Source organism: Amblyraja radiata, chromosome 1 (assembly GCF_010909765.2).
Source record: "Amblyraja radiata isolate CabotCenter1 chromosome 1, sAmbRad1.1.pri, whole genome shotgun sequence".
Taxonomy (NCBI): Eukaryota; Metazoa; Chordata; class Chondrichthyes; order Rajiformes; family Rajidae; genus Amblyraja; species Amblyraja radiata.
Window position 1 is genome coordinate 67,479,934 of NC_045956.1, and position 27,156 is coordinate 67,507,089.

A 27,156-nucleotide genomic window follows, 5' to 3' on the forward strand; every position below is an offset into this window, starting at 1 on the left:
ACTAACTGGTCTGTAATTCCCCATTTTCTCTCTCCCTCCATTTTTAAAAAGTGGTGTTACATTAGCTACCCTCCAATCCTCAGGAACTACTCCAGAATCTAAAGAGTTTTGAAAAATTATCACTAATGCATCCACTATTTCTGGGGCTACTTCCTTAAGCACTCTGGGATGCAGCCTATCTGGCCCTAGGGATTTATCGGCCTTTAATCCATTCAATTTACCAAACACCGCTTCCCGACTAACCTGGATTTCACTCAGTTCCTCCATCTCATTTGACCCCCGGTCCCCTGCTATTTCCGGCAGATTATTTATGTCTTCCTTAGTGAAGACAGAACCAAAGCAGTTATTCAATTGGCCTGCCATGTCCTTGTTCCCCATGATCAATTCACCTGTTTCTGACTGCAAGGGACCTACATTTGTTTTAACTAATCTTTTTCTCTTCACATATCTATAAAAGCTTTTATAAATGCCAGTTGTCTTCCATAATTTATTTTCCCTTTCCTAATTAAGCCCTTTGTCCTCCTCTGCCGGACTCCCAGTCCTCCCAGTCCTCTGGTAGGCTGCTTTTTCTGGCTAATTTGTATGCTTCATCTTTTGTTTTGGTACTATCCCTGATTTCTCTTGTTATCCACGGATGTACTACCTTCCCTGATTTATTCTTTTGTCAAACTGGGGTGAACAATTGTTGTAGTTCATCCATGCGGTCTTTAAATGCCTTCCATTGCATATCCACCGTCAACCCTTTAAGAATCAATTGCCTGTCTATCTTGGCCTATTCACGTATCATACTCTCAAAGTTACCTTTCTTTAAGTTCAGAACCCTTGTTACTGAATTAACTATGTCACTCTCCATCCTAATGAAGAACTCAACAATCTTATGGTCACTATTAATGTCTTATAAAGGGCACTTTCAGCCAACAGACGTCCTTGTTCTTGTCCTGGGAAGCCAGGAGTGTCCAATGAAAGGTTGGTGCCAGCTCCCAGCCTGTAGAATGTAGCACGTGATCAAAACCTGGACCCCTAAAGATTCGAACTATGATGCACTAGAGATTGGTGACCTTTGCAAGATTACCGATTTAAGGTTCCTGGAATTGGTGATTCCTGGATCCTTTCCTGCTCCCTTTCTAAGGCAGGCATGTGGGGACGTGCGCAAAATAGAATATGTTTGTAGAAAGAAGGAACTGATTTACAAGATTCTGGTTTACAAAACATGACACAAAGTGCTGGAGTAACGGATCAGGCAGCATCTCTGGAGAACATGGACAGGCAACGTTATGACTTGACTGTCTGAAGAAGGGTCCCGATTTGAAACGTCACCAATCCATGTTCTCCAGTGTAAGTATGTGCTGGGGATATTCAAACTTCAGAATTCTACCAACTTTTCTTTATCACAGAAGCAGGCCTTGGTAGATGCATTACAATTCTTGGTATTTGCTTTAGAATATTAATTTAATATGTTTTGGAATGTGTATTTCTACATTGTTCATCCATAACTGATCCTTGAACAGGATGGCTTGCAAGGGCCTGTCAGAAAACAGGTAATGGTTATCAGAGTTTCAGTTTCAGAGTCAATCAAGCTAAAAATGCCAGATTTCCTTGTTTGATAGGCTAGTCCTTTTAACAATTACTATAGTGACTTAATTGCAGAAATACCACCTTCCAGATTAAATTAGTCAAAGCGGTTAAAACATCATCATTTGATCAGAAATACTTTCACTGCAATTTGAGGGAATTACTGTTACAAGATTCAGTCTTGCTGGAATAATATTGGAGTACAAAACCTGGTAAATGATGGTAGAATCACTAACTTATCCAGACAATTGTTCTGATCACATCACAGTGAAAAGAAGGTAATAACAAAATTACTTTCTCTGATAAAATTTTAATTCCCAATGTGGGCTACGAAAATGAAGTGTGTCTGATGACAATAGCACGTCACAAATGGGACCATCTAAGGCCCAACTGGTACTTAAGAATTTTGCTGTTCCTAAATCTTGCCACCTATATAATTTTCACTGACCCTCCATAGAAATCAAGTGCATATTTTAAAATGGCAGATTATTTTTTACTCGCTGTTGATTTAGGAACTGAACATATCAAGAGAGTGGTTAGAAAGTGGAATAAATGGCATAAATATTTTTTTCATGAACAACCAGAAGACACATGTCTGGATCAGAATATGTTGCACGGTTAGAGTGGGTGAGAGAAGCCACATGTTGAATATAAGTGTTCATGCAGATCACTTACATTCAATATTTTGTCTCTATTCTGCAAATTCTGTGATATTTTAAGGGCTGGATATTGCTTGACCTGCCTCATGCTTCGTATTTGCCTCAAGCTGGATTTCCGCAGTTACGCAGTTCGCAGTCGAGTGGCTCCCTGAAGCTTGGAGGCCTTGCTGTCTTGACAATCTCACAAAGAGCAGCATTGGTGAATGGCTACTTAGCCTCAAGCAGAGATCCTGTCCAGGACAATAGTCTCTGCAGCAGCTAATACTGTCCTTTTCCCACTAGATTCCACTAAATTTAGAAAAGGTGGACAGTCATTTAAGTAATTACAAAGTATAAATTAAATTAAATATTTAAATGTAAGTAATTAAAAAATGCTATTGATTGCAGGCATTAGATATTAATGTGTTCAGAACATGTTTCTATGAACTTTTCAGGTACTTTCATATCATGCATCTGCCACTGAAAATGAAACTGAGGAGCTTCAGGTCACAGCGGTAAAAACACTTTTAATTTTACATTTGAAATTCTATTATTTTGTATATCTTCAATTTAAAATTTTAATTCTGCATTGGTTGTTACCATATTTGGTAAACCTTTAATGTCCGGGCAGGTAAATTCTACAGAGTTCCAGCAGTATTATTATTGTCAATACTTTCGCTCTTTCCAAGGTTAAACTAGAGGAAATTGTGAAGCATCCAAGCATGGATATGGGACAAGCAGCCTGTTAATGCATTGGAGAAGGTGAAGTAGCAAGTTAAAGGTTGATGTCATCAGTGTATGTGGAAATGAACTTTAATTCTGTGAATAATATCTTTTGAGGGAAATTCTAGAGAGGCCAAAAATGAGAAAGCTGAGAATAGACCCATGAGGTACACAGGGGCGGATCTACTGTGAAACCAATGAAGCTTAAGCTTCAGGGCCCCTAATCACGCTCCCCTCCCATTGGCTCTCTCGGGCAATGCACCTGCGCTGCTCTTCGGCCTCGGCCCCGCCCCCCTGGTTGGGGTTGGGGGATTATAAATTGTGGGAGCGGGAGAGAGCTGGCGATTAGTCGAGGTGCGGATTAGGTGTGAGGTTTAGTTAAATTGAGGTGGGGTTAAGGTGGGAGGTGAGGTGTGAGGTTTATTTGAGGTGTGAGGTTTATTTGAGGAGTGAGGTTTAGTGAGGTACAGTTTAGTCGAGGCGAGGTTTAGTCGAGGCGAGGTTTAGGTGCGAGGAGAAGTTTGGTAGTGAGGTATCGTCGAGGCAAGGGGTTTAATGAGGCGAGGGGATTAGTCGAGGTGTAGGTGAGGGTAAGTGAGCGTAAGTGAGCGTAGGTGAGGTGAGGAGAAGTAGGTGTCTGAGCTCGGGAAGGGAGACCGAGGTGCTGCTGAAGGAGACGAGACCGCTGCCTTCTGTGGGAGAGAATTCCCCAAATTCACAACTCTGGGCGAAAATGTTTTTTTCTCATCTCAGTGATAGGCAAAGAGACATTTCAGGTAACATAATTTTTGTAAAGATTTTTTTAGCTGTATGTGGCCATTTATTGAAATATATAAGATTATTAAAGGGCCTGTCGCACTTTCCCGAGTCCTTGCTGAGTTGAAAGGACCTTAAAAAAAAAATCAAGATTTTTGTGATCTACAAACTCCTCCTCCCAACTATCTTTTTACTCTTGGACTTTTTTGACATGCTGAAAAAAATGTTCCGACTTACCTGATGCCCCGAATACCTACGGCTGGCATAACGAGCCGCTACGATATATCTACGGACTCCTACGGCCTCCTACATACTCGATACGGACATTCTCAGAGTTTGAATCAAGGGGAAAATTCGGGAGAATTTGTGAGTAACTCGGGAAAGTGGGACAGGCCCTTAAGGGTTTGGATACGCTAGAGGCAGGAATCATGTTGGGATTCAATGCTGGGAGAGTCCAGAACCTGGGACCATAGCTTAAGAATAAGGGGTAGGCCATTTAGAACGGAGATGAGGAAATACCTTTTCACACAGAGAGTTGTGAATAGACAATAGACAATAGGTGCAGGAGTAGGCCATTCGGCCCTTCGAGCCAGCACCACCATTCAATGTGATCATGGCTGATCATCCACAATCAGTACCCCGTTCTTCCCTTCGCCCCATATCCCTGACTCCGCTATATTCAAGAGTGGATTGTCAGTGGAGGCCAATTCTCTGGAGGCTTTCAAGAGAGAGATAGATAGAGCTCTTAAAGATAGCAGAGTCAAGGGATATGTGGAGAAGGCAGGAATGGGGTACTGATTGTGGATGATCATAGAAATGTCTATTGTCTATTTCATGAAATACATATCTTTTGGGGGTTATTTTACTGCTTATGTGTTAGAAAAATTATATGCTTCTGTTATGTAAACTACCAACAGAAAGCTTGAGAATCACTTTCAATTTATTGAAAATGCAGGAGCTTGCCCCCTGAAACCCCGCCAGCCTGTCGTGGAACAACCCCATTGAAGAAGATAACAGTGGTTACCTAGACCTCATTGCTGGTTGCGATGGGGCCCCATAACAGTTCAAGCTTCAGGGCCCCAATAATGTAGGTCCACCACTGGAGGTACACGAGAAGAAGGAATGCATTTATTACCAATTATGTCTGAATGCACATGAAAGAATGTAATCAAGGAAGGGCCTTTCTGAACTATGCAGGAGTTGCATATAAGTGCTGGAGGAACCGAGGGTCAGTCAGCATCTGTGGAGGGAATGGACAGGTGACTTTTGGGTCTGGACACTTCTTCAGATGGAGTCGTTTTGGAGGAGGGTGTTGTGATTGACTTTGTGAAAGGTTTCAGAAAGATTGAAGTGAGCAAGGAAGATCAGGGTCAATGAGGATGCTACTAGTGACTTTGCTTAAAGTTATTTCAGTGCTCTGTAAAGATTACCTATCCTGACAAGTTATCACACAGAAGTAAAGACTGGAGTAGCAAAAATTGTAAGAAATGTAGATAACCATTCTTTAGCATTTACATTATGTTCATAGAGTCATAGAGTCATACAGTGTGGAAACAGGCCCTTCAGCCCAACTTGCCCACACCGGCCAACAATGTCCCAGCTACACTAGTCCCACCTGCCTGCACTTGGTCCATATCCCTCCACGTATCCAAACCTGTCCATGTACCTGTCTAACTGTCTCTTAAACAATGGGATGGTCCCAGTCTCAACGACCTCCTCTTGCAGCTTATTCCATACACCCACCACCCTTTGAGTGAAAAGGTTACCCCTCGGATTCTTATTAAATCTTTTCCCCTTCACCTTGAACCTATGTCGTCTGGTCCTCGATTCCCCTACTCTGGACAAGAGGCTCCGTGCATCTATCCGATCTTTTCCTCATGATTTTGTACACCTCAAAAGATCTCCCCTCATCCTCCTGCACTCCATGGAATAGAGACCCAGCCTACTCAACCTCTCCCTATAGCTCACATCCTCTGGTCCTGGCAACCTCCTCGTAAATGTATTTTGAACCCTTACAAGTTTGACAATATCTTTCCTATAACAGTGTGCACAGAACTGAACATAATATTCTAAATGCAATCTCACCAACGTCTTATACAACTGCAACATGACCTCCCAACTTCTATACTCAATACTCTAACTGATGAAGGCCAAAATGCCAAAAGCCTTTTTGACCACCTTATCTACCTGTGACTCGACCTTCAAGGAACCATGTACCTGCACTCCTAGATCCCTCTGCTCTACAACACTACCCAGAGGCCTACCATTTACTGTGTAGGTCCTGCCCTTGTTCAATGTCCCAAAATGCAACACCTCACACTTCTCTGTATTAAAGTTCATCAACGATTCCTCCATCCACCTGGCCAATCAATCCAGATCCTGCTGCATTTATTCACAATCATCTTCACTATGCAAAACCACTCACTTTTGTATCATCAGAAAACTTGCTAATCTTGCCCTGTGTGTTCTCATCCAAATCATTGATATAAATGACAAACAGTAATGGGCCCAGCACTGAACCCTGAGACACACCACTAGTCATATGCCTCCAGTCTGAGAAGCAACCTTCCACCATCACCCTCTATTTCCTTCCATGGAGCCAATTTGCTTTCCATTCAGCTATCTCTCCTTGGCTCCCATGCGATCTAACCTTCCAGAGCAGCCTACCATGTGGCGCCTTGTCGAATGCCTTACTGAAGGCCATGTACACAACATCTACAGCTCTGCCTTCATCGACCTTTTTGGACATGTCTTCAAAAAAATCAATCAGATTTATGAGACACGACCTCCCACACAAAACCTTGCTGACTATCCCTAATCAGACCTTGCCCATCCAAATGCTGTATAATTTATCCCTCAGAACACTCTCTAGCAACTTTCCAACTACAGATGTTAAGCTCACCGGCCTATAGATCCGAGCATTTTCCCTGCAGCCCTTCCTGAAAAGAGGCACAACATTTGCCGCCCGCCAGTCTTCCGGCACCTCCCCTGTATTTAAGGATGACTCGTAAATTCTAACCAGGGCTCCCCCAATTTCCTCACTAGTTTCCCACAATGTCCTTGGATATATCTGATCAGGTCCTGGAGATTTGTCTACCTTCATACACGACAGTACCTTCAGTACTTCTTCGACAGAAACACTGACTGCTCTCAAGCCACTTCCATTGACTGCCCTGAGTTCCTCCGTCCTACTGCCTTTCTCCTCTGTAAATACATAGGAGAAATGCTCATTGAGGACCTTGCCCATCTCCTGTAGCTCCACACAGAGGTGACCACTTTAATTCCTAAGAGGTCCCACTCTCCCTCTAGTTACCCTTTTCCCCTTATGTATTTATAAACTATTTGGGAATTGTCCTTAATGCTACCCGCCAGAGCTGTCTCCTGGCCCCTTTTTGCCCTTCAGATCTCCTTTTTCAGTTTACTCCTTAGTTCCTGAAACTCCTCCAGGGATGCATTTGATCCATGCTGCCTATACCTGTCCCATGCATCCTATTTGTTTTTGATCAACGCCTCAATTTCCCTCGTTAGCCAAGCTTCTTTACGTTTGCCTCATTTGCCCTTCACGCTAACGGGGATGTACATATCCTCAGCTTTCATCAGCGCACTTTTATAAACATCCCACTTGGCCGATGTTCCTTTCCCCTCAAATAACCTGCTCCAGTCAACTTGAGTGAGACCTTCTCTCATACCCTCAAAGTTGGCCTTACCCCAGTTGAGCATTTTAACACGTGGACCCTCTCCGTCCCTATCCATAACTATCTTAAACCTAATCGAACTGTGGTCACTGGTCCCAAGAGGCTCCTCCACAAACACTTCATTAACTTGTTCTTCCCAATTTCCCAATACTAGTTCCAGCGTTGCCCTCTCAAGTGTGGGGGCCTCCACATACTGCTTGAGAAAACTCTCCTGAACACTTTTGAGGAATTGCACTCCATTTAAACCCTACACACTATGATTTTCCCAGTCTATATTGGGAAATGTTAAAATCCCCTACTACAACAACCTTATTTGACCTGCAGCTGTCTGCAATCTCCCGGCACATTTATTCTTCTAATTCCCGTTGACTATTCGGGGGTCTGTAGTAAACACCCAACATGGTGACCATCCCTTGCTTGTTCCTCAGTTCCACCCATATAGCCTCACTAGACGAACTGTTCGTAATGTCATCTCTGATCACTGCCGTGACATCCTCCTTAACCACCCTGCTCTTTTTCCCTCACCCCTGTCTCTGCTGAAGCTCCTGTACCCCGGAACATTGAGCTGCCAGTCCTGCCCCTCCCTTAGCCAAGTTTTCAGACATGGCTACAACGTCCCAGTCACTTGTACCTATCCATACCCTAAATTAATCTGCCTCACCCATCAGGTCCCTTGCATTAAAATACGTGCAGTTTAAACCAACCCTCTTTTCTCGCTCTCCGCCTATCACCTGCCTATTCTGTCCACTAACCTTTCCCACACCACCCTCCATACCAACTTCTAACCTCTCACGTGCCTTGTCCTGCACGAGATCCCAACCCCCTGTCAGTCTAGTTTAAACCCTCCCATGTAGCATTAGCAAACCTGTAAATGTTGCTTTCATTTTTTTAAGGTCAAGACGGTTCCTTCTGCTCATTCACTTAAGCTACTAGATTTTAGCTTCAGTGATTTCGAGTTGTCTGAAGTTGAGACAACATTGGCTGCCATCCGGATGTTCACTGACCTGAATTTTGTACAGAATTTCCAGATGAAAAATGAGGTATAACTAATCTGTGTATCCACTCCTAAGCCAAATGATGAATACTATAATTTTAAGTTTTGGCTATAAGCACAAAGGAAGCCTTAATAATTTATTTTGTAAGTGTGATTAAAAAAGAATTTTAACGACAGTAAGAAAACTAAATCATTAAATTTTGAGCAATATATATCTTGTTAATGTAAGAACCAGATTTGATTAGAGAGAGGATGAAACAGCTTTCCATGATATTGAAGCAGAAATTTTGAAGGATGTCTAGTCTAACTCCTTACTCAAGATCAAACAGGTACAATTTATTGACATTTGCAGCCCTTTCATTCGACCCACTGGGTGGAGAAGTATTAGTTCTGTGCCTGTAATGGTAAATACTCTGATCCTGCACTTCTGTATTCTAAAATGGAGGTTGGGAATTTGACCATGAAAATCAGTGAAACCAAGGGTTCTGCCAATCTTATCAGTTTGGAATTTGCAGTCAGCAGCAAGCCAACCAATATAGAACATGGAACAAAGAACAGTACAGCACAGGAACAGGCCTTTCAGCCCACATTGTCTGTGCCAAACGTGATGCCAAGAAAAAAATAATCTCATCTGCCTGTACATCCAAATCCGTTTGAGTTTTCAGCTGGAACCTTGCTGAAACAATCCTGGCCCAAGCTTCAACTGTCAGGTCCTCTATTACTTGTGCCAGTATTTCAATAGCATCAAATAATGGCAGGAGAAGGTAGTTGGAGAATAGGTCCCAGCCAGAAACTAGTTAACAAACAAAACCTCTGACAGCCCACTAAACCAGTTGGCACATTTCTGACATTCAGAAGCATTAAATAACTATTCAAATCTGTTAAAAATTATTCAATATTGAAAATATTGATAAAACAAAAGTATTTAAAAACACAGATACGTTTAAGTGAAATGAAATTATTTTAATGTACTTTTTAAATAATGGTAATACTTATCTGGGTAGATACCTCCCAGCTATCCTCCTTTCGAAATTAATGGAGAAGAACTCACTGCAGCAGGTTTAATTAATATGTGATGGTATCTAAAAGTTGAAGTTTCCCCGAGAAATCCAACTATTATTTGCCACTGAAAAATTAGAACCATATTATATTTTCTGAACCCTGCTCGCCTTGCATGAAGCTTTCATTTAATTCCAAATCATCTGAAATGGAACAAAAGGGATTGTGGGATGATGTTTAGTATTGTAGTGAGCCAATGCATTTCTTTTGGTGAATAATCAGAAATAATTATTGAACAACAAAATAATTAATTTACCTTCAAATTTTCAAGGCTCAGCTTCTGATGAGTCATTACACATTAAAAAAAAATAGCCATCCTCTTGTAAGGGCTCTTTCAGGGCAAACTGACCTTTAAGCACATATAAAATTGAAAATAATATACAAAAGACCTGAGATATTTTATGCTGATTCAAATCAATGTCAAAATTATGGATTTGTTTTCACTAATGTAAAGAATCAAATGCAATCTTAATTATAACTACCTACTGTAGGTATGAAGGGGAAAAATAAATGCTGTTTACAGTAAGTTGCAGATTAATTACATTCTTTGGCAGTTTTCATCTCCCATCTTTCCCAATATGTAATGGAACGTCGATATAGATAAATTAATAATTATTAAAACCCTTCCACTGTGTGGATGCGTTTTTTCGCTATTAAATTGGAACTGGTCTAATCCATTCTCTGCTAAGTAAAATCAAAACAGTACATAAATAAAGGGAAATTAATAACTTATCTTACCCACTGTAGCAAATCCTTTCAGCTTGAGACATGCTTTTTCGTCTTGTATTTCACATACACCCTCCATTCCAGAGCCCTGCATGCTGTGTTCCTGATATTTTTTGAGTTTGTAATGAAGATTTGTAGTTTTCCCCCCAAATAATTTCTTCTGGGAATGGAGAAAATATTTGATGCACAGTCTATGATGTCATTAACTGTGCAAATGTATCCGGGTAAACCTCAGCAATGCTGAGACGGTTCATGCCCAAAACTGGGTGGTTCATACCTAGTTTCCAAAATATTGCTCGTCGACTCAGATATACTGCCATGCATTTAAAAACATAGCAAAAATGGGTCCAATCTATAATATTTTTGGTGGTAAATTCTCTGCCTCCAAAAAATGGGTGTCATGATTGTGTGTGCAAATAATTCACAGCTTTGTAGTCGTATTGCAGAAGTCTATGTGAATAATTTTAAGAGAATCAGTTCAGACACTTAATTACCACTCTCACCTCCCTCTCCAACCCCACATAATTATTGTTTGAGAAGCTGGAATCTTTTGTAAGAAGTGTAGCTAAGTGATTGAGTTAATGAATCAGTAATCCAAAGACATGCGCACTTTATCCCACAAGAGCTTTGATTTAAAATTTGGTAACATAAATAATCTGGAAATAAAAAACTAACTTGTGGTAGATTGGATAAAACATTGGCTTGGCCTTAGAAGACTGAGGATAGTGATGAAAGGATGGCTTTCTAACTGGAGATCTGTGACTAGTGGAGTTCTGCAGGGATCAGTGCTGGAACCTCTGTATTTGTGATGCATGTAAATGATTTGGACAAAAAATATATAGGAGGCCGGATTAGTAAATTGGCTGATAACACAAAATTAGCAGAACTGTGGATAGTGAGAAATGTTTTCAAAGGATACAGCAGGATATCGATCACTTAGGAATTTGTGCAGAGAAACGGCAAATTGACTTTAGTCTAGATAATAGTGAGGTTTTGCACTTTGGAAGTTCAGGAGTTAGAAGAATATGTACTTGTAAATGACAGCACACTTAGCAGTATTAATGTACGGAGAGATCAAGGGATGCAAGTTCAAAGCTCCATGAAAGCGGCAACACAAGTGGATAGGGTGGTGAAAGAGGCCAATGGTATGCTTAGGGGTATTGAGTTAAAGGTTGACCACACACATTTAGAATATTTTATGCAGTTCTGGTTGACACATTATAGGAAGGATGTAGAGGGTTTGGACAAGGTGCAGAAGAGGTTTACCTGAATGCTGCCTGGTTTAGAGGGTATTGGCTACAAGGGAAGGTTGGACAAACTTGTCTCCATTGTTTTCATGGAGCTTCAGAGGTTGAGGAATGACCTAATAGAAGTGTGTAGAATATGAGAGGCATAAAGAGGATAAATGGTCAGAGTCCTTTTCCCCATGGTGGAAATGTCATAGAAGGGAATGTCAGATAACTTTAAGCTTGGAGGGAGAAAATGTATAGATTTACAAAGCAATTCTTTACCCAGTGTGTTAGCTGCCTAGAATATGCTACCAGTGGAGGTGATGGAATCAGACACAATAGCAATGTGTTGGTATTGTGGACTCGGTGGGCCAAGGGGCCTGTTTCCACGCTGTATTTCTAAACTTAACTAAACTAAACTAAGAACACTAACTTCTTGCTCTTTGCGGCAATCAGAATCAAACAAGGCAGACTGACAGAGAGGACAACTTCACAGGTTGAAATATAAACTGCTTAAACACAGGGTGCCTAAGGGTGGCACAGAGGTGCAGCCGATGCTTCATAGTTTCAGGGACGCAGGTTCAGTCCTAACCTCAGGTGCTGTCTGTGTGATTTTGCACATTCCCTCACCCCAAAGTTGTGTAGATCAGGACAATGGTACAGCAGTAGAGGTAGTACCCAGTGCCAGAGACCCAGGTTCAATCCTGATTACAGGTGCTGTCTGTGTGGAGTTTGTACGTTCTCCCTGTGACCGCGTGTGTTTTCTCTGGGTGCTCCGGTTTCCTCCCACACTCCAAAGACGCACAGGTTTGCAGGTTAATTGGCTTTGGTAAATTTGTAAATTCACCCTAGTGTGTAGAATAGTGCTAGTGTATGGGGTAATCACTGGTCGGCAAGGACTCGCACGGCCGAAGGGTCTGTTTCACTAAAGTCTGTATCACTAAAGTAAAGTCTAAAGTTTCAGAGGCATTTAGGCAGTCACATGAGCAGGCAAGGAATGGAGGGATATAGATCATGTGCAGACAGATGGGATTAGTTTAATTTGGCATCATGGTTGACACAAACATTAAGGACTGAAGGACGTGATCTAGTGCTGAATTGTTGCATTATCAATGTTCTTGATGTTGATGAAACTACTGATTATAAAGATCTGTCTAATTCACTAATGTTCATCAGGGAGGAACACACTTTTACTTAGCTGGTTCTATGTAAAGCCAGACACAGAATGTGGTTGACAGCCTTCTCGTTAGCCCCTCAGTTGTAGCATAACTGCTATTCATCAATTCAGGAAGGCAGCTGATATCTTCTTTTCAAAGACATTAATTTCTTTCTTTGCCTGTGATACCCACATCCCAGGAGGATTAAAGGGAAGAGCTTCCATATGGCAGCTATAACATTTATACGGATGTCTGCCAAGCTCATCTTTCCTGCTGGTGTCTGTCAAGGGACGGTGCAATTTGAGGACTTGGTATGAAAGATGTTCAATGGTAATGAAAGAGTTGGGGCTATTTTATATTTATTTTGATTCAAAGAGAGAGAACAAATCAGGTCATAAATACATTTTTTGTCAGTATTTAAGCTGAGTATTTTTCAACAGTATATTTCTTTAATTTATCTTTTAACGTTGAAACTTTTTTTAATAAGATCTTTGAATAATTGGAAAATTTGGCAAAATAATTTTCGGAAAAAGCAAAGTGAGTAAGGAATAGAAATCAGTTCAACAGAATTGGAATTACTCAGAGTGTTCACCTTTATAAAGTAAAAATACTACAATAAATTACGGTCACATAAGCCAGACAAAGAGACGTCAGTGGAAATTGAGAGGCAGATCTTGGCGTTCACAAGAAAAACAGGTAGATAGCCTTTCAAGACCTTAATGGCTGCACACATTCACATTATTTAGCTCTGCCTCTCCCAAATATCCATCATGGTTGATGTGTGTGAGGAAACTCCAGAGACATGTAGCCACATCTGATAACCCGTGGGCAATCTTAGCAACAGAGATTGGGGTGTTTGTGGGATGTGTAATGGGAGTGAGCTGAGGTAAGACTGGGGGAAAGGCAGCGAGAAATGGTGGCTGGTACTTACAGTTGGAAGAAACCATCATCTTTCATGTGGGTAGTACACCTGTAATAGCCACTTGATCATAGGCAGTTGGCAGAGTTCACGTATTTTCACTGCTGTATCTCTCAACACCCAAACAAAACAAGGCAGCAACAAATAAATGAATGTTCAATTGTATGACAGGAGCTTGAGTTAATTATGTTACTAATCGTACTATTGCCCTAAAGACCAGATCAAAATGCCCATTATCCTTCTGCATTTAAGTAGTAATTCAGCTCACCAAGTCTAGCCCACCATTCAATCATAGCTGATCTAGCTTTTCCTCTCAACCCCATTCCCCTGCCTATTTCCCACAACCCCAGACACCCTTACTAATCAAAATCTGTCAACCTCCACCTTAAAAATATCAATTGACTTGGCCTCCATAGCCTTTTGTGGCAATGAATTCAACAGATTCGCCACCTTCTAACTAAAGAAATTCCTCCTCATTTCCTTTCTAAAGGTACATCCTTTTATTCAGATTTCATGACCTCTGGTCCTAGACTCTCCCACTAGATGAAGCATCCTCTCCACATTCACTTTATCCAGGCCTTTCACTATTCGGTAAGCTTCAATGAGGTCCTTCCTTATCCTTCTAAACTCTATTTAAAGAAGAATTGGTGAATGGCAGCCTCATTGGCAGTCGAGTTGATCCAAGTTGAATATTTTTTCTATAAAGCCACAATTGCATAAATAGTGAATTTTTCCCTCTCACAGGTTCTTTGCCGCTGGATTTTAAGTGTTAAAAAGAATTATCGAAGGCATGTAGCATATCACAATTGGAGGCATGCGTTCAATACGGCTCAATGTATGTTTGCGCTGCTGAAGTCTGGCAGGATTCAGGTTTGTTTCTTCCCATTTTGTTTTTACATGCTGAAAACTTATTGCTGATTATTATTTGGGCTCAGCTATGCTTCGCCTTGTGTTACACCTAATCTGTAACAGTGAGGGTGTCCAGTCCAAGTTACTAAAATATCACAGATCCAACTGCATGGGAAAAAAAATTGGATAAATTAGTGCCAGACTTTCCAAAAATGTAAGCAACCATTCTTAAAACCCTTTAACATGCCATATTTGAATCCTTAACTAACAGTGTTTTAGTAAGTACATTTGAGGAAATATAATTAAATTCGAGTGAGGTTAACAATGTACGCTCTGATACAGTAAACCCTCATTATTACGGACCTCTTTATAATGGATTTTGGTTGTAGTGCACTGACCTACCGACCATCATCACCAGGCCAGACTATCGGCGGCCTGGACTGGAAGCATCCAGCGAGGCGGTGCGGGCCGGTGATGGCTGTCTCCAGCCACTTCTACTCCGGGCTGCTGACCTTCACTGCCAGGCCAGGCTGCCAATGGCGGCCCACGTGGCTTTCCTGGCTGCTTCCGGGCGGGACCTACTTTCGCCACCAACGGCCCACATGGCTTCCTTGGTCACTTTCCGGTCACACCTACTGCTGCCATCACCACCGCTTACCTGCACTCCTGCCATCCGCAGCCCATGACCAATAACTCCACCGATCCTCGACTCTCTACAGGTCGGGATCGTCAACACCTGGATTCTAAGCCCAGTTTCAGATCGAGAGTTTGAAGACGAGTCCCGACCTGAAACGTCATCTATCCATGTTTCCAGACACGCTGCCTGACCTGCTGAGTTACTCCAAAACTTTGTGTTATTTTGAATCTCAAACTTAGTTATAGCATAAAATCGGCTATAACAGACCCTCCCATGGTCCGTTATAACGAGGGTTTACTGTACTCCCAGAGCTATCTGTCCCACAATTTGCTCCAAATATGCTCATTTGTAAAATCAAATCAGTACTTCCACATTAAATTATTACCATTATAATTACCGTTTTGGAAATATCCCTTGTCAACCTTAGAGTATTTTCATCTCTCTGTATGGACTGATTAACACCTTGTACCTTTTGTACCTGTTGACAACTGACCACAGTGTAGTTTAATGTCAATAACAGTAAAACCTGATAAGTTCCATGCAATTACCTCACTAGATTGAAATTCTAAAACATGTGATGATGGGTTTACTTGTGTTTATTATGGAAAAGAATCATTAATTCTATCATTCAAGATCTAAATTCAGGTTGCAGTGGTGATTCACATTGTGTTAAGGAATACGTTGCCTCCCATGGCATTAAGGCAGTCAGTCAATATACTGTAGGAAGTGAGGTAGATTTTCAGCTTTGGACCATAAGGTCGACAATGTATAGAACCATGGTACAGCAGGCAGTGAAGAAAGTGAATGGCATGTTGGCCTTTATAACACGAGGAATCGAATATAGGAGCAAAGAGGTCCTTCTGCAGTTGTACAGAGCCCTAGTGAGACCACACCTGGAGTATTGTGTGCAGTTTTGGTCCCCTAATTTGAGGAAGGACATTCTTGCTATTGAGGGAGTGCAGCGTAGGTTTACAAGGTTAATTCCCGCCATCCCGGGAATTAACCTTGTAAACCTACGCTGCATATAAGATTGTTAAGGGCTTGGACACACTAGAGGCAGGAAACATGTTCCCGATGTTGAGGGGCCACAGTTTAAGAATAAGGAGTAAGCCATTTAGAACGGAGACGAGGAAACACTTTTTCTCACAGAGAGTGGTGAGTTTGTGGAATTCTCTGCCTCAGAGGGCAGTAGAGGCAGGTTCTCTGAATGCTTTCAAGAGAGAGCTAGATAGGACTCTTAAAAATAGCGGAGTCAGGGGATATGGGGAGAAGGCAGGAACGGGGTACTGATTGGGGATGATCACATTGAATGGCGGTGCTTGCTCGCATGGCCAAATGGCCTTCCCCCTGCACCTATTGTCTATTGTCAAACAATTCTGATGAAAACAAAAATCAGATGGGTTTGATAATGGGTGATTGATTATATTATCATATTATCACCCACATAGTCAGTACATACATTTATATCCATCAATAGAGTCAAGCATTTTTTCCTGTGTGACACAATGTTTTCAGTGTTTTGAGCTTCTTCCATAATTAAAAACCCATGGAATTGTATTTATTACTGATGCCCATGGAATTCTAAAAGTTAAATCTCAGGTTGAAAGGGACATCGGAACAATGGCTGAAAATATATGAACCAGAGCTTCTAGGTATTGTTCGGTATTCATTTTGATGTCTTAGTCTGTTTCTTGTTTTAATTCCAACTGCAGTTAGTATGGAGTTGCAAACCTTAGCAGGAACAAAACACTGAAAACAGTTCTGATCTGAAACTACATGTTGGATTTGTTTTACGTATTCCAATCAAACTGACAAATATAATTTTGCACATTTCTTTCTCCGCTTGTGAAACTTCCACCTACCCTTAAAAATATTGTATTATCTGGGATTTAATATTGAAAAGTTAAATTGTCTTTTTGTTACAGAACAAGTTAACAGATCTAGAGATTTTAGCTCTCCTCATAGCAACACTGAGTCATGATCTGGATCACAGGGGAGTGAATAATGCTTTCATAAAGAGGTATTGACATTGCAAATGTTGTGAGTCAAACAATTTCTCAACAGTGACTGGATACTTGTATTGATGCTATTAACACTATACTGCAGTAGTTTGCTATACTGCTTCTGAAAAGCAGGATCTGCAGGTTTGTTATCTACGGTTTGCTTCCAGTTCCTCGTGCTGGTGAGAGCAGGTACAGGGAGATAGGGGATCTGAATGTGTGTCAGAGGAGCTGGTGTGGGAAGCAGGTATTTAGATTCTTAGACCACTGGGATCTGTTTTGGGGGAAGGGTAAATTGTACAAAAAGGACGGGTTGCATCTTAACAGGAGGGGGACCAGAATTCTGGCAGACAGGTTTGCCACTGCTACACACGTGGGTTTAAACTAAATAGTTGGGGGGAGGAGACAAACTGGAGATATAAGGATGGAGTTAAAGGGAAAGAGGATAAGAAAAGTTGAGAAAGACACCAGAATTAACAATAGATAATAGGAACAGGAGTAGGCCATTCAGCCCTTAGCCTAACGGGGCAGAAAGCTCAGGAAGGGATAGAACAGTCTGACCAAGTGAAATAGGAATTAATGCAAACGGTGAGGGGAGTAATGGATTAAAAGTATTATATGTGAATACATGAAGTATAAGAAATAAAGTGGATGAGCTTGAGGATCAGTTAGAAATTGGCAAGTTTGATGTTGTGGGAATTACAGAGGCATGGCTGCAAGAGGGCCAGGGCTGGGAACTGAATATTCAGGGGTATACTTCATATCGAAAAGACAGACAGGTGGGCAGAGGGGGTGGGGTTGCTCTGTTGGTGAGGAATAAAATTCAGTCCCTTGCGAGGGTGACATAAAATCAGGTGATGTACGGTCAGTATGGATAGAACTGAGGAATTGTAAGGGTAAAAAGACCCTAATGGGAATTATCTACAGGCCCCCAAACAGCAGCCTGGATATAGGGTGCAAGTTGAATCAAGAGTTAAAATTGCATTGTCACAAAGGTAATGTTATGGTTATCATGGGGGATTTCAACATGCAGGTAGACTGGGAAAATTAGGTTGGTGCTGGACCCCAGAAAGGGTTTGTGGAGGGCCTCCATGATGTACTGCTTGTACTGGAGCCTATCAGGGAGAAGGCAATTCTGGATTCAGTGTTGCGTAATGAACTGGATTTGGTAAGGGAACTGTAAAGTAGCCATTAGGAGGTAGTGACCATAATATGATAAGTTTTAATCTACAATTTGAGAGGGAGATAGGAAAATCAGGTGTCAGTATTACAGTTGAACAGAGGGGACTATGGAGCCATGAGGGGGGAGTTGGCCAAAGTTGACTGGAAAGATACCCTAGTAGGGATGACAGTGGAACACCAATGGCAGGTATTTCTGGGAATAGTACAGAGGGTGCAGGATCAGTTCATTCCAAAGAGGAAGAAAGATTCCAAGGGGAGTAAGTGGCGACCATGGCTGACAAGGGAAGTCCGGGACAGTATAAAAATAAAAGATAAGTATAACATAGCAAAGATGAGCGGGAGGCCAGATGATTGGGAAACTTTTAAAGAGCAGCAGAAGGTAACTAAAAAGGCAATATGGGGAGAAATGGTGAGGTACGAAGGTAAACTAGCCAAGAATATAAAACTTCTTTAGGTATGTGGAGGAAAAAATTAGTTAAGACTAAAGTTGGACCCTTGAAGACAGAAACAGGTGAATTTATTACGGGGGACAAAGAAATGGCAGATGAGTTGAACAGGTACTTTGGATCTGTCTTCACTAAGGAAGACACAAACAATCTCCCTGGTGTATTAGAGGCCAGAGGATCTAGGGTGACGGAGGAACTGAAGGAAATTCACATTAGGCAGGAAATGGTGTTGAGTAGACTGATGGGACTGAAGGCTGATAAATCCCCAGGGCTTGATGGTCTGCAACCCAGGGTACTTAAGGAAGTGGCTCTAGAAATCGTGGACGCATTGGTGATCATTTTCCAATGTTCTATAGACTCAGGATCAGTTCCTGTGGATTGGAGGGTAGCGGGAGAGAGAAAACAGGGAATTATAGACCAGTTAGCCTGACATCGGTGGTGGGGAAGATGCTGGAGTCAATCATAAAAGATGAAATAGCGGCACATTTGGATAGCAGCAACAGGATTGGTCCGAGTCAGCATGGATTTACAAAGGGAAATCATGCTTGAATAATCTTCTGGAATTTTTTGAGGATGTAACTAGGAAAATGGACAAGGGAGAGCCTGTGGATGTAGTGTACCTGGACTTTCAGAAATCATTTGATAAGGTCCCACATGGGAGATTACTCGGAAAAATTAAAGCACATGGTATTGGGGGTAGGGTACTGTCATGGATAGAAAATTGGTTGGCAGACAGGAAACAAAGAGTAGGGATTAATGTGTCCCTTTCAGGGGAGAGATAAGACTTTGCCTTCCATCACAGTGAGGAGGAGGCTCACTGTGATGGATGTTTGTGTGAATTGTGTTGGTGTGTGTCTTGGTTCTTTTCTTGTATGGCTGCAGAAACCAAATTTTGTTTGAACCTCATGTGAGGTTCAAATGACAAATAAAAGGTATTGTATTGTATTGTATTGTATTGTATTGAATGGCAGGCAGTGACTAGTGAGGTAGCGCAAGGCTCGGTGCTGGGACCTTAGCTATTTACAATATACATCAATGGTTTAGATGAAGGGATTCAAAGTAAGATTAGCAAATTTGCTGATGACACAAGCTGGGTGGCAGTGTGAACTGTGAGGAGGATGCTATGAGAATGCAGGGTGACTTGGACATTTTTGATGAGTGGGCAAATGCATGGCAGCTGCAGTTTAATGTGGATAAATGTGAGGTTATCCACTCTGGTGGCAAAAACAGGAAGGCAGATTATTATCTGAATGGTGTCAAGTTGGGAAAAGGGGAAGTACAACGAGATCTGTGGATTCTTGTTCATCAGTCAAAGTCACTGAAAGTAAGCATGCAGGTACAGCAGGCAGTGAATAAAGCTGATGGCATGTTGACATTCATAACAAGAGGAATTGAGTATATGTGCAAAGAGGGACCTTCTGCAGTTGGACAGGGCCCTAGTGAGACCACACCTGGAGTATAGTGTGCAGTTTTGGTCTCCAAATTTGAGGAAAGACATTCTTGCTATTGAGGGGGTGCAGCATAGGTTTACAAGGTTAATTCCCAGGATGGCGGGACTGTCATATGTTGATAGAATGGAGCGGCTGGGCTTGTATACTGGAATTTAGAAGGATGAGAGGTGATCTTATTGAAACATATACCATTATGAAGGGGTTGGACACGCTAGAGGCAGGAAACATGTTCCAGATGTTGAGGGAGTCCAGAACCAGAAGCCACAGTTGAAGAATAAGGCACAGGCCATTTAGAATGGAGATGAGGTAAAACTTTTACACCCAGAGATTTGTGGATCTGTGGCATTCTCTGCCTCAGAAGGCAGTGGGGACCAATTCTGTGGATGCTTTCAAGAGAGAGTTAGATAGAACTCTTAAAGATAGCGGAGTCAGGGGATATGGTGAGAACACAGGATTGTGGATGATCAGCCATGATCACAGTGAATGGTGGTGCTGGCTCAAAGGGCCAAATGGTCTACTCCTGTACCTTTTGTCTATTGTCTATTGTCAAACTGGTATTCTGGGCTTCAGTCTCAAATGGACCAGGACCTCCAGGGTGGTTTCCCAGATCCACAACTTTCTCCACCCTTTCAATGCTCCGAGCATTGCACTCCACCAAACTTGGTCTAATTTGCATCCCCAGTTTTCATTGATTGGCACTCTTCAAAGGTTCAAAGGTTCATTTATTGTCACATACACAAATTGGTGTAGTGAAATACAAGTTGCCATTGCAGCACATTAAAAAGAATACAAACATAACAATAGTAAAGAAATTTAAACATAAAAACATCCCCCCACAATGGTTCCCACTGTGGGGGAAGACACAAAGTCCAGCCCCCATCCCCATGTTCACCTATAGTCGGGCCTATTGAGGCCTCCCCAGTCGCCGCTACAGGGCCCGACGTTACAGGCCCTTCTCGCCGGGTGATGATGCTCCGGCGTCGGGAGAACCCTCTCAGCGGCTTGGGATGCCTGGAACGGCCGCATCCTTATTGGAGACCGCGGCTTCCGAAGCTATTAGGATGCCAAGTTTTTTTTTCATTCCATTAACTTTAGAATCCATCTCACCAGAAGGACTGCAGGGTTCAATAAGGTAGTTCAGCACAGACTTCTAAGGGGCAATTAGGGATCTTGTTAGAAACATAGAAATAGAAGGGGAGTTGAGTGAGAACAAAGGGGAATATCTGCATCGGGTTGTAAGGCAGGAGGGGTCAAACGGCAAAATGGGCAATGATAGAACAAAAAAGGCTTGAGATAGTGCACAGATGAATATGGGAATCGTTAAGTGAAAATTTGAACTCATTATTAAGCCTGCAAGGCTGTAATGTGCCCGACCAAAAGAGAAACCTTTGCCCTTGTAGCCTAGGTATTAACATTTAATTCTAAGCAAAGTAAAAGCTACTTCAGCCATGAACCGTTACTTGCAGAAGAAACTTTCAATTCAATTCAATTCAATTCAATTTTAATGTCATTGCACAGATACAAGTATGGGTACAACGAAATGCAGTTTAGCGTCAGTCCGTAGGAATAGTGCAATATAGAAATAAAAATACAGAATAAGCAAACAATGTGGACGGAGAGACTGGAGAAATCTATCGGCGGGACTCCGAGTTCAGCAATGTGATAGTGTTGTTGTAGAAGCTGTTCCTCATCCTACTAGTACGAGACCTGAGGCTCCTGTACCGCCTCCCTGATGGGAGGAGGGCAAACAGTCCATGGTTGGGGTGGGAGGGGTCTTTGATGATCTTCCCGGCCCGTCTCAGACACCGTTTTCGGTGGAGGGCATCCATGGCAGGGAGCGGGGCACCGATGATGTACTGAGCGGCTTTCACCACCCGTTGTAGTGCCTTCCTGTCCGCAACAGTGCAGCTGCTGTACCATACCGTGAAGCAGGTGGTCAGGATGCTTTCGATGGTACAGCGGTAAAAGTTGGTCATGATCTGGGGGGACAGGTGGGCTTTCTTGAGCCTCCTCAGGAAGTAAAGGCGCTGCTGCGCCTTTTTGATCACACAGCATGTGGCAACCATATGGCGATCAAACCCAATTTAAATCATTATTTCTTACGGACATTTTCTTTTTGGTAAAGTTTAGCGAAACAATTAACATGAATATCCTCTGTCTGATTGATGCTGTGTAGGAGTGAGCACCCACTGGCTCAGCTTTACTGTCATTCCATGATGGAGCATCACCATTTTGACCAGTGCGTCATGATACTCAACACTCCAGTAAGTGACTGACTCATTGTTTTTGTGTTTCATATTAATGAGTAAAGCTGATATTCTATTACCACGAGGGCTGGGGCTTTGTTTTTGCACATCTATCCATTAACTTCAATAATTATTTCAGCATTTTTGGGAGATATTGCAAAAGTTATTTTAAAACAACTTTGGGTGAGTGGGCAGATGTATGGCAGATGCAATATAATGTGGATAAATGTGAGGTTATCCACTTAAGTGGCAAGAACACTGTGTGCAATTTTGGTCTCCGAATTTGAGGAAATACATTATTGCTATTGAGGGAGTGCAGTGAAGGTTCACCAGGTTAATTCCCGGGATGGCGGGACTGGCATATGATGAAAGAATGGGCCGACTGAGCTTGCATTCACTGGAAAATTGATGCAGGAAAAATGATCCCGATGTTGGGAGAGTCTAGAACCAGCGGTCACAGTTTATGAATAATGTGCCTGACCCACAGGCGATATTTCAGCGGGCTGTCGGCGACAGTCAAGTTTCCGGCAGTTGCCTGAAAAACTGGGGATTGGAACGGCGACTATCAGAGTGGGACACACAAACACATGGCAAAGGTGGGGGCTAGGGCAAGCGGGGGGGAGCGCTGTCTGAAATTCACACGGTGCAAAGCCAAGGTGATACAGACACACACCGCGATGAACAGGAAGGTTAAGACGGCAAGCACAGTGTTTGGTAAGTCCTTTAAAAGAGGGGGAAGGGGGGGGGGGAGGGGAGAAGGTGTGGAGTCACTTTTAAGAAGCCAGACAACTTTTAATAAGCCAGAGATACACAGCTGTGAAGGTCGGCGGACATTTAACATTACTGGTCCGTTATGCTTGGTTCTGAAAACTCTGCTTACTTTATTTTTACCCAATGAGCCAATGAAAATGACCGGTCAGCAAAGGCGATTAACTAAAACTACCTACGACTACCTTGACGACCCATAACTACATGGCGACCCCACTACAACTGCACGTATGACTACAGGATTATCGATTTTCTCCATGGCGACCAAATTTTCAACATGTTGAAAAATTTGCGACGACCATACTGAGACCGCGACTAGTTCCCAAAATGCGGGAACTCCTCGCGACCATGAAGGAGACTCACCAGAGAGCACCAGCGAACATGTGGCGACCATATGGCGATCATGTGGCGAGCCCAGAGTCTCCTGCACTCACCTAAACAGTAGCCTAAGTGGGACAGGCCCATAAGGGGTCGTCCATTTAGGACTGAGATGAGGAAAAACGTTTTCACCCAGAGAGTTGTGAATCTGTTGAATTCTCTGCCATGGAAGGTAGTGGAGGCCAATTCACTGGATGTCTTCAAGAGGGAGCTGTATTTAGCTGTATTGTTAGGCATCAAGGGATATGGGGAAAAAGCAGGGTACTGATTTTAGATGATCAGCCATGATCATATTGAATGGGGGTGCTGGCTCGAAGGACCGAAGGGCCTACTCCTCACCTATATTTCTATGTTTCTATGCGTTTATTCGTTTGTGTCATCTGTGAAAACCCTACAAAGATTACTTTCACGAGAGAGGTACTCATTAACATCGGACATACTGTACCTCCAAACATAGTTCTGGATTTCTCTCACTCGCTGGATTATCTGGACATACTTGTCGGCGGGGCTGCGGCTGTGTTCAAGGTCTTGAGATGGAGGAGAACCCGTGGAAAATGCTCTGGAGCACTCACCCGACTCTGGCGACGAGGATCACGCACACCACTCCCGAGCACATTCCTGGCAAACGTACGTTCTCTAAATAACAAAGTGGACGGGACTGCAACTCCTACGGCGGACAAACAAGGACTTCTCTCGAGCCGCTGCCCTGTGCTTCACCGAGACCTGGCTGTGTGAGTCGACCCCAGACAGCGCGCTGCAACTGGCCGGTTTCCAACTTCACAGAGCGGACTGCGAAGTGGAGGCAGCGGGGGAATCAAGAGGCGGTGGAGTATGCTTCTATACCAACCAGGACTGGTGCAGTGACATCACGGTACTGTCAAATTCCTGCTCTCCCAACCTAGAATCCTTCTTTATAAACTGCAAACCCTTTACCTCTCCGAGGGAATTTTATTCTCGCTGGAGTTTACATCCCCCCCCCAAGCCTGCGTACGTGAGGCGCAAACGCAACTAGCTGACCAGGTAATGAGGGTAGAGAGTGACTTCCTGGACTCCATGGTCATTGTTTTGGGGAACTTTAACAAAGCTAACCTCAGCTGTGACCTTCCCAAGTACAGACATCATGTAACCTGCTCCACCAGAGGGGAGAGAACACTTGACCACTGTTACACGTCAATCAAGAACGCATATTGCTCTGTTCCCCGGGCGGGTCTGGGTCTCTCTGATCATTGTCTAGTTCACCTTATTCCGACCTACAGGCAGAAACTAAAAGCTGCTAAGCATGTGGTCAGAACAACGAAAAGGTGGACAAGCGAGGGCATTGAGAACCTACAATCCTGCTTTGACTGCACAGATTGGAATGTGTTCAGGGAAGCAACCACAAGCCTCGATGAATATACGAACACTATCATCATATGTCAGCTTTTGTGAGGACAGTTGCATTCCAACTAGGACCTGGACATGATTCAACAACAACATGCCCTGGTTCACTGCAGAACTCAGACAGCTCCGACTGCCTAAAGAGGAAGCCTACAGGAGCGAGGATGCAGACCTCTACAGGCAGGCAAAATACAAGCTGAGAAGAGGAATCAGAGCTGCCAAGGAAAGGTACTCTGAGAAGTTGAGGAGCAATTTCTCAGCTAGTGACTCTTCTTCAGTTTGGAAGGGCTTGCAAGAAATCACCAGCTACAAGAGGAAAGGCCCCCGCTTTTTGGACAATCGTCTGCTGACCAACGACCTGAATGAGTTCTACTGCATGTTTGACAAGCAGAAACGTAACCCTGGTACCTCCTCCCCCCCCCCCCCCCCCCCCCCCCAAACCAACACAGCCAGGCCTCAGTCTGCAAAGACTAGACCCTTCTACACCCACTTCCCTCATTCAACACTTCACACCTACTTAAAGCAAGACTCCAGTCTGAAAGGACTGGACCCTTTCCCACCCACCAATCTCCAATCACCACTTCACACACAATTACCCATCCCCTCCATGCTGCAAAACATAATTTCTCTATCATCAACATTAAAAATTGAGGAGATGGAGAGGCTGTTCAGAAGACAGAAAAGCCGGAAATCTCCAGGACCAGACAATGTTTCCCCCTCTACCCTCAAGTTCTGTGCCGAACAACTGGCACCGGTCTACACAGACATTTTCAACCAGTCCCTGCAAACCTGTACTGTCCCTGCCTGCTTCAAAGTCTCCACTATTGTCCCTGTACCCAAGAAGGCAAGGATTACTGGTCTTAATGACTACAGGCCTGTTGCACTGACCTCTGTGGCCATGAAGACCCTTGAAAGGCTTGTGCTGGCCAAGCAGAAAAATATCACAAACCGCCTGCTGGACACTCTGCAGTTTGCATATTGGGCCAATAGATCTGTGGATGACACAGTCAACCTGGGCCTGCACTTCATCCTCCAGCACCTAGACCGCCAGTAAACCTATGCGAGGATTTTATTTGTTGATTTTAGCTCTGCATGCAACACCATTGTGCTAGAGCTACTACTCTCCAAACTTTCCGAGTGGACTGTGCCGGAACCCCTCTGTCGGTGGATCACCAGCTTCCTGACAGACAGGAAGCAGCATGTGAGGCTGGGAAAGCACATCTCGGACATGCAAACCCTCAGCATAGGGGCACCGCAAGGCTGCGTACTCTCCCCTCTCCTCTACTCTCTCTACACCAACGACTGCACCTCCACAGACACCTCTGTCAAGCTTCTCAAGTTTGCGGACGACACAACCCTGATTGGACTGATCTAGGATGGGGAGGAATCTGCCTATAGACAGGAAGTGTCACAGCTGGCCTCCTGGTGCTATCGCAATAACCTGGAGCTCCATGCTCTTAAGACAGTGGAATTGATTGTAGACTTTAGGAGAGCTCCCCCTCCCCTCACCCCACTCATCATCAACACAACAGTCACATCCGTGGAGTCATTTAAGTTCCTTGAAACTATTATCTCCAGGGACCTTAAATGGGAGGCCACCATCGACTCCACAGTCAAAAAGACCCAGCAGAGGATGTACTTCATGCGGCAGCTGAGAAAACACAATCTGCCGCAGGCAATGATGGTCGAATTCTATACGGCCATCGTAGAGTCTGTCCTCACCTTCTCCATCATGGTTTGGTTTGGCTCATCCACAAAGCACGACATCTGGAGGCTGCAGCGAATCGTCCGATCAGCTGAGAAGGTTATTGACTGCAACCTTCCCTCCATTGATGAACTGTACACTGCAAGGGCCAGGAAGCGAGTGGGTAAGATCATCTCTGACCCCTCTCACCCTGGCCACAAACTCTTTGAATCACTTCCTTCTGGAAGGCGACACCGGACTTTCAAAGCTGCCACAGCCAGACATAAAAACAGCTTTTTTCCACGAGTAGTAGCTCTACTCAATACCCAAAATCTGTAGCCTCCTTTTGCTCTGGTATTTTACTTAATTCACATGTTTAATCAATAATGTTTTATTATTAATGTTTTATGTGTCATTCCTAACTGTCACTGTATGTTGTTGCCACTTGTGGGCGGAGCACCAAGGCAAATTCCTTGTATGTGAATACTTGGCCAATAAACTTATTCATTCATTTCTATTATTCATTAATATTGCCAATATCACAAATTATTTTGTGCAGGAAAGAACTGCAGATGCTGGTTTAAATCGAAGATAGACAAAAAATCCTGGAGTAACTCAACAGGACAGGCAGCACCTCTAGAGAGGAATGGGTGACGTTTTGGGTCGACAC

At 43.2% G+C, this 27,156-nt stretch overlaps 1 protein-coding gene across 2 annotated transcripts in view; it reads left to right on the forward strand.

Annotated features, from left to right (window-relative positions):
* pde5a (phosphodiesterase 5A) overlaps positions 1 to 27,156 on the forward strand; it is a 131,144-nt gene that overhangs the window by 81,055 nt on the left and 22,933 nt on the right. For both annotated transcript variants that reach the window (XM_033023575.1, XM_033023584.1), the window contains exons 11-15: positions 2,666 to 2,725; positions 8,278 to 8,424; positions 14,213 to 14,338; positions 16,880 to 16,974; positions 22,210 to 22,297. In XM_033023575.1, coding sequence (XP_032879466.1) covers positions 2,666 to 2,725; positions 8,278 to 8,424; positions 14,213 to 14,338; positions 16,880 to 16,974; positions 22,210 to 22,297 — 516 coding nt within the window. The remainder of the gene's footprint in view (positions 1 to 2,665; positions 2,726 to 8,277; positions 8,425 to 14,212; positions 14,339 to 16,879; positions 16,975 to 22,209; positions 22,298 to 27,156) is intronic.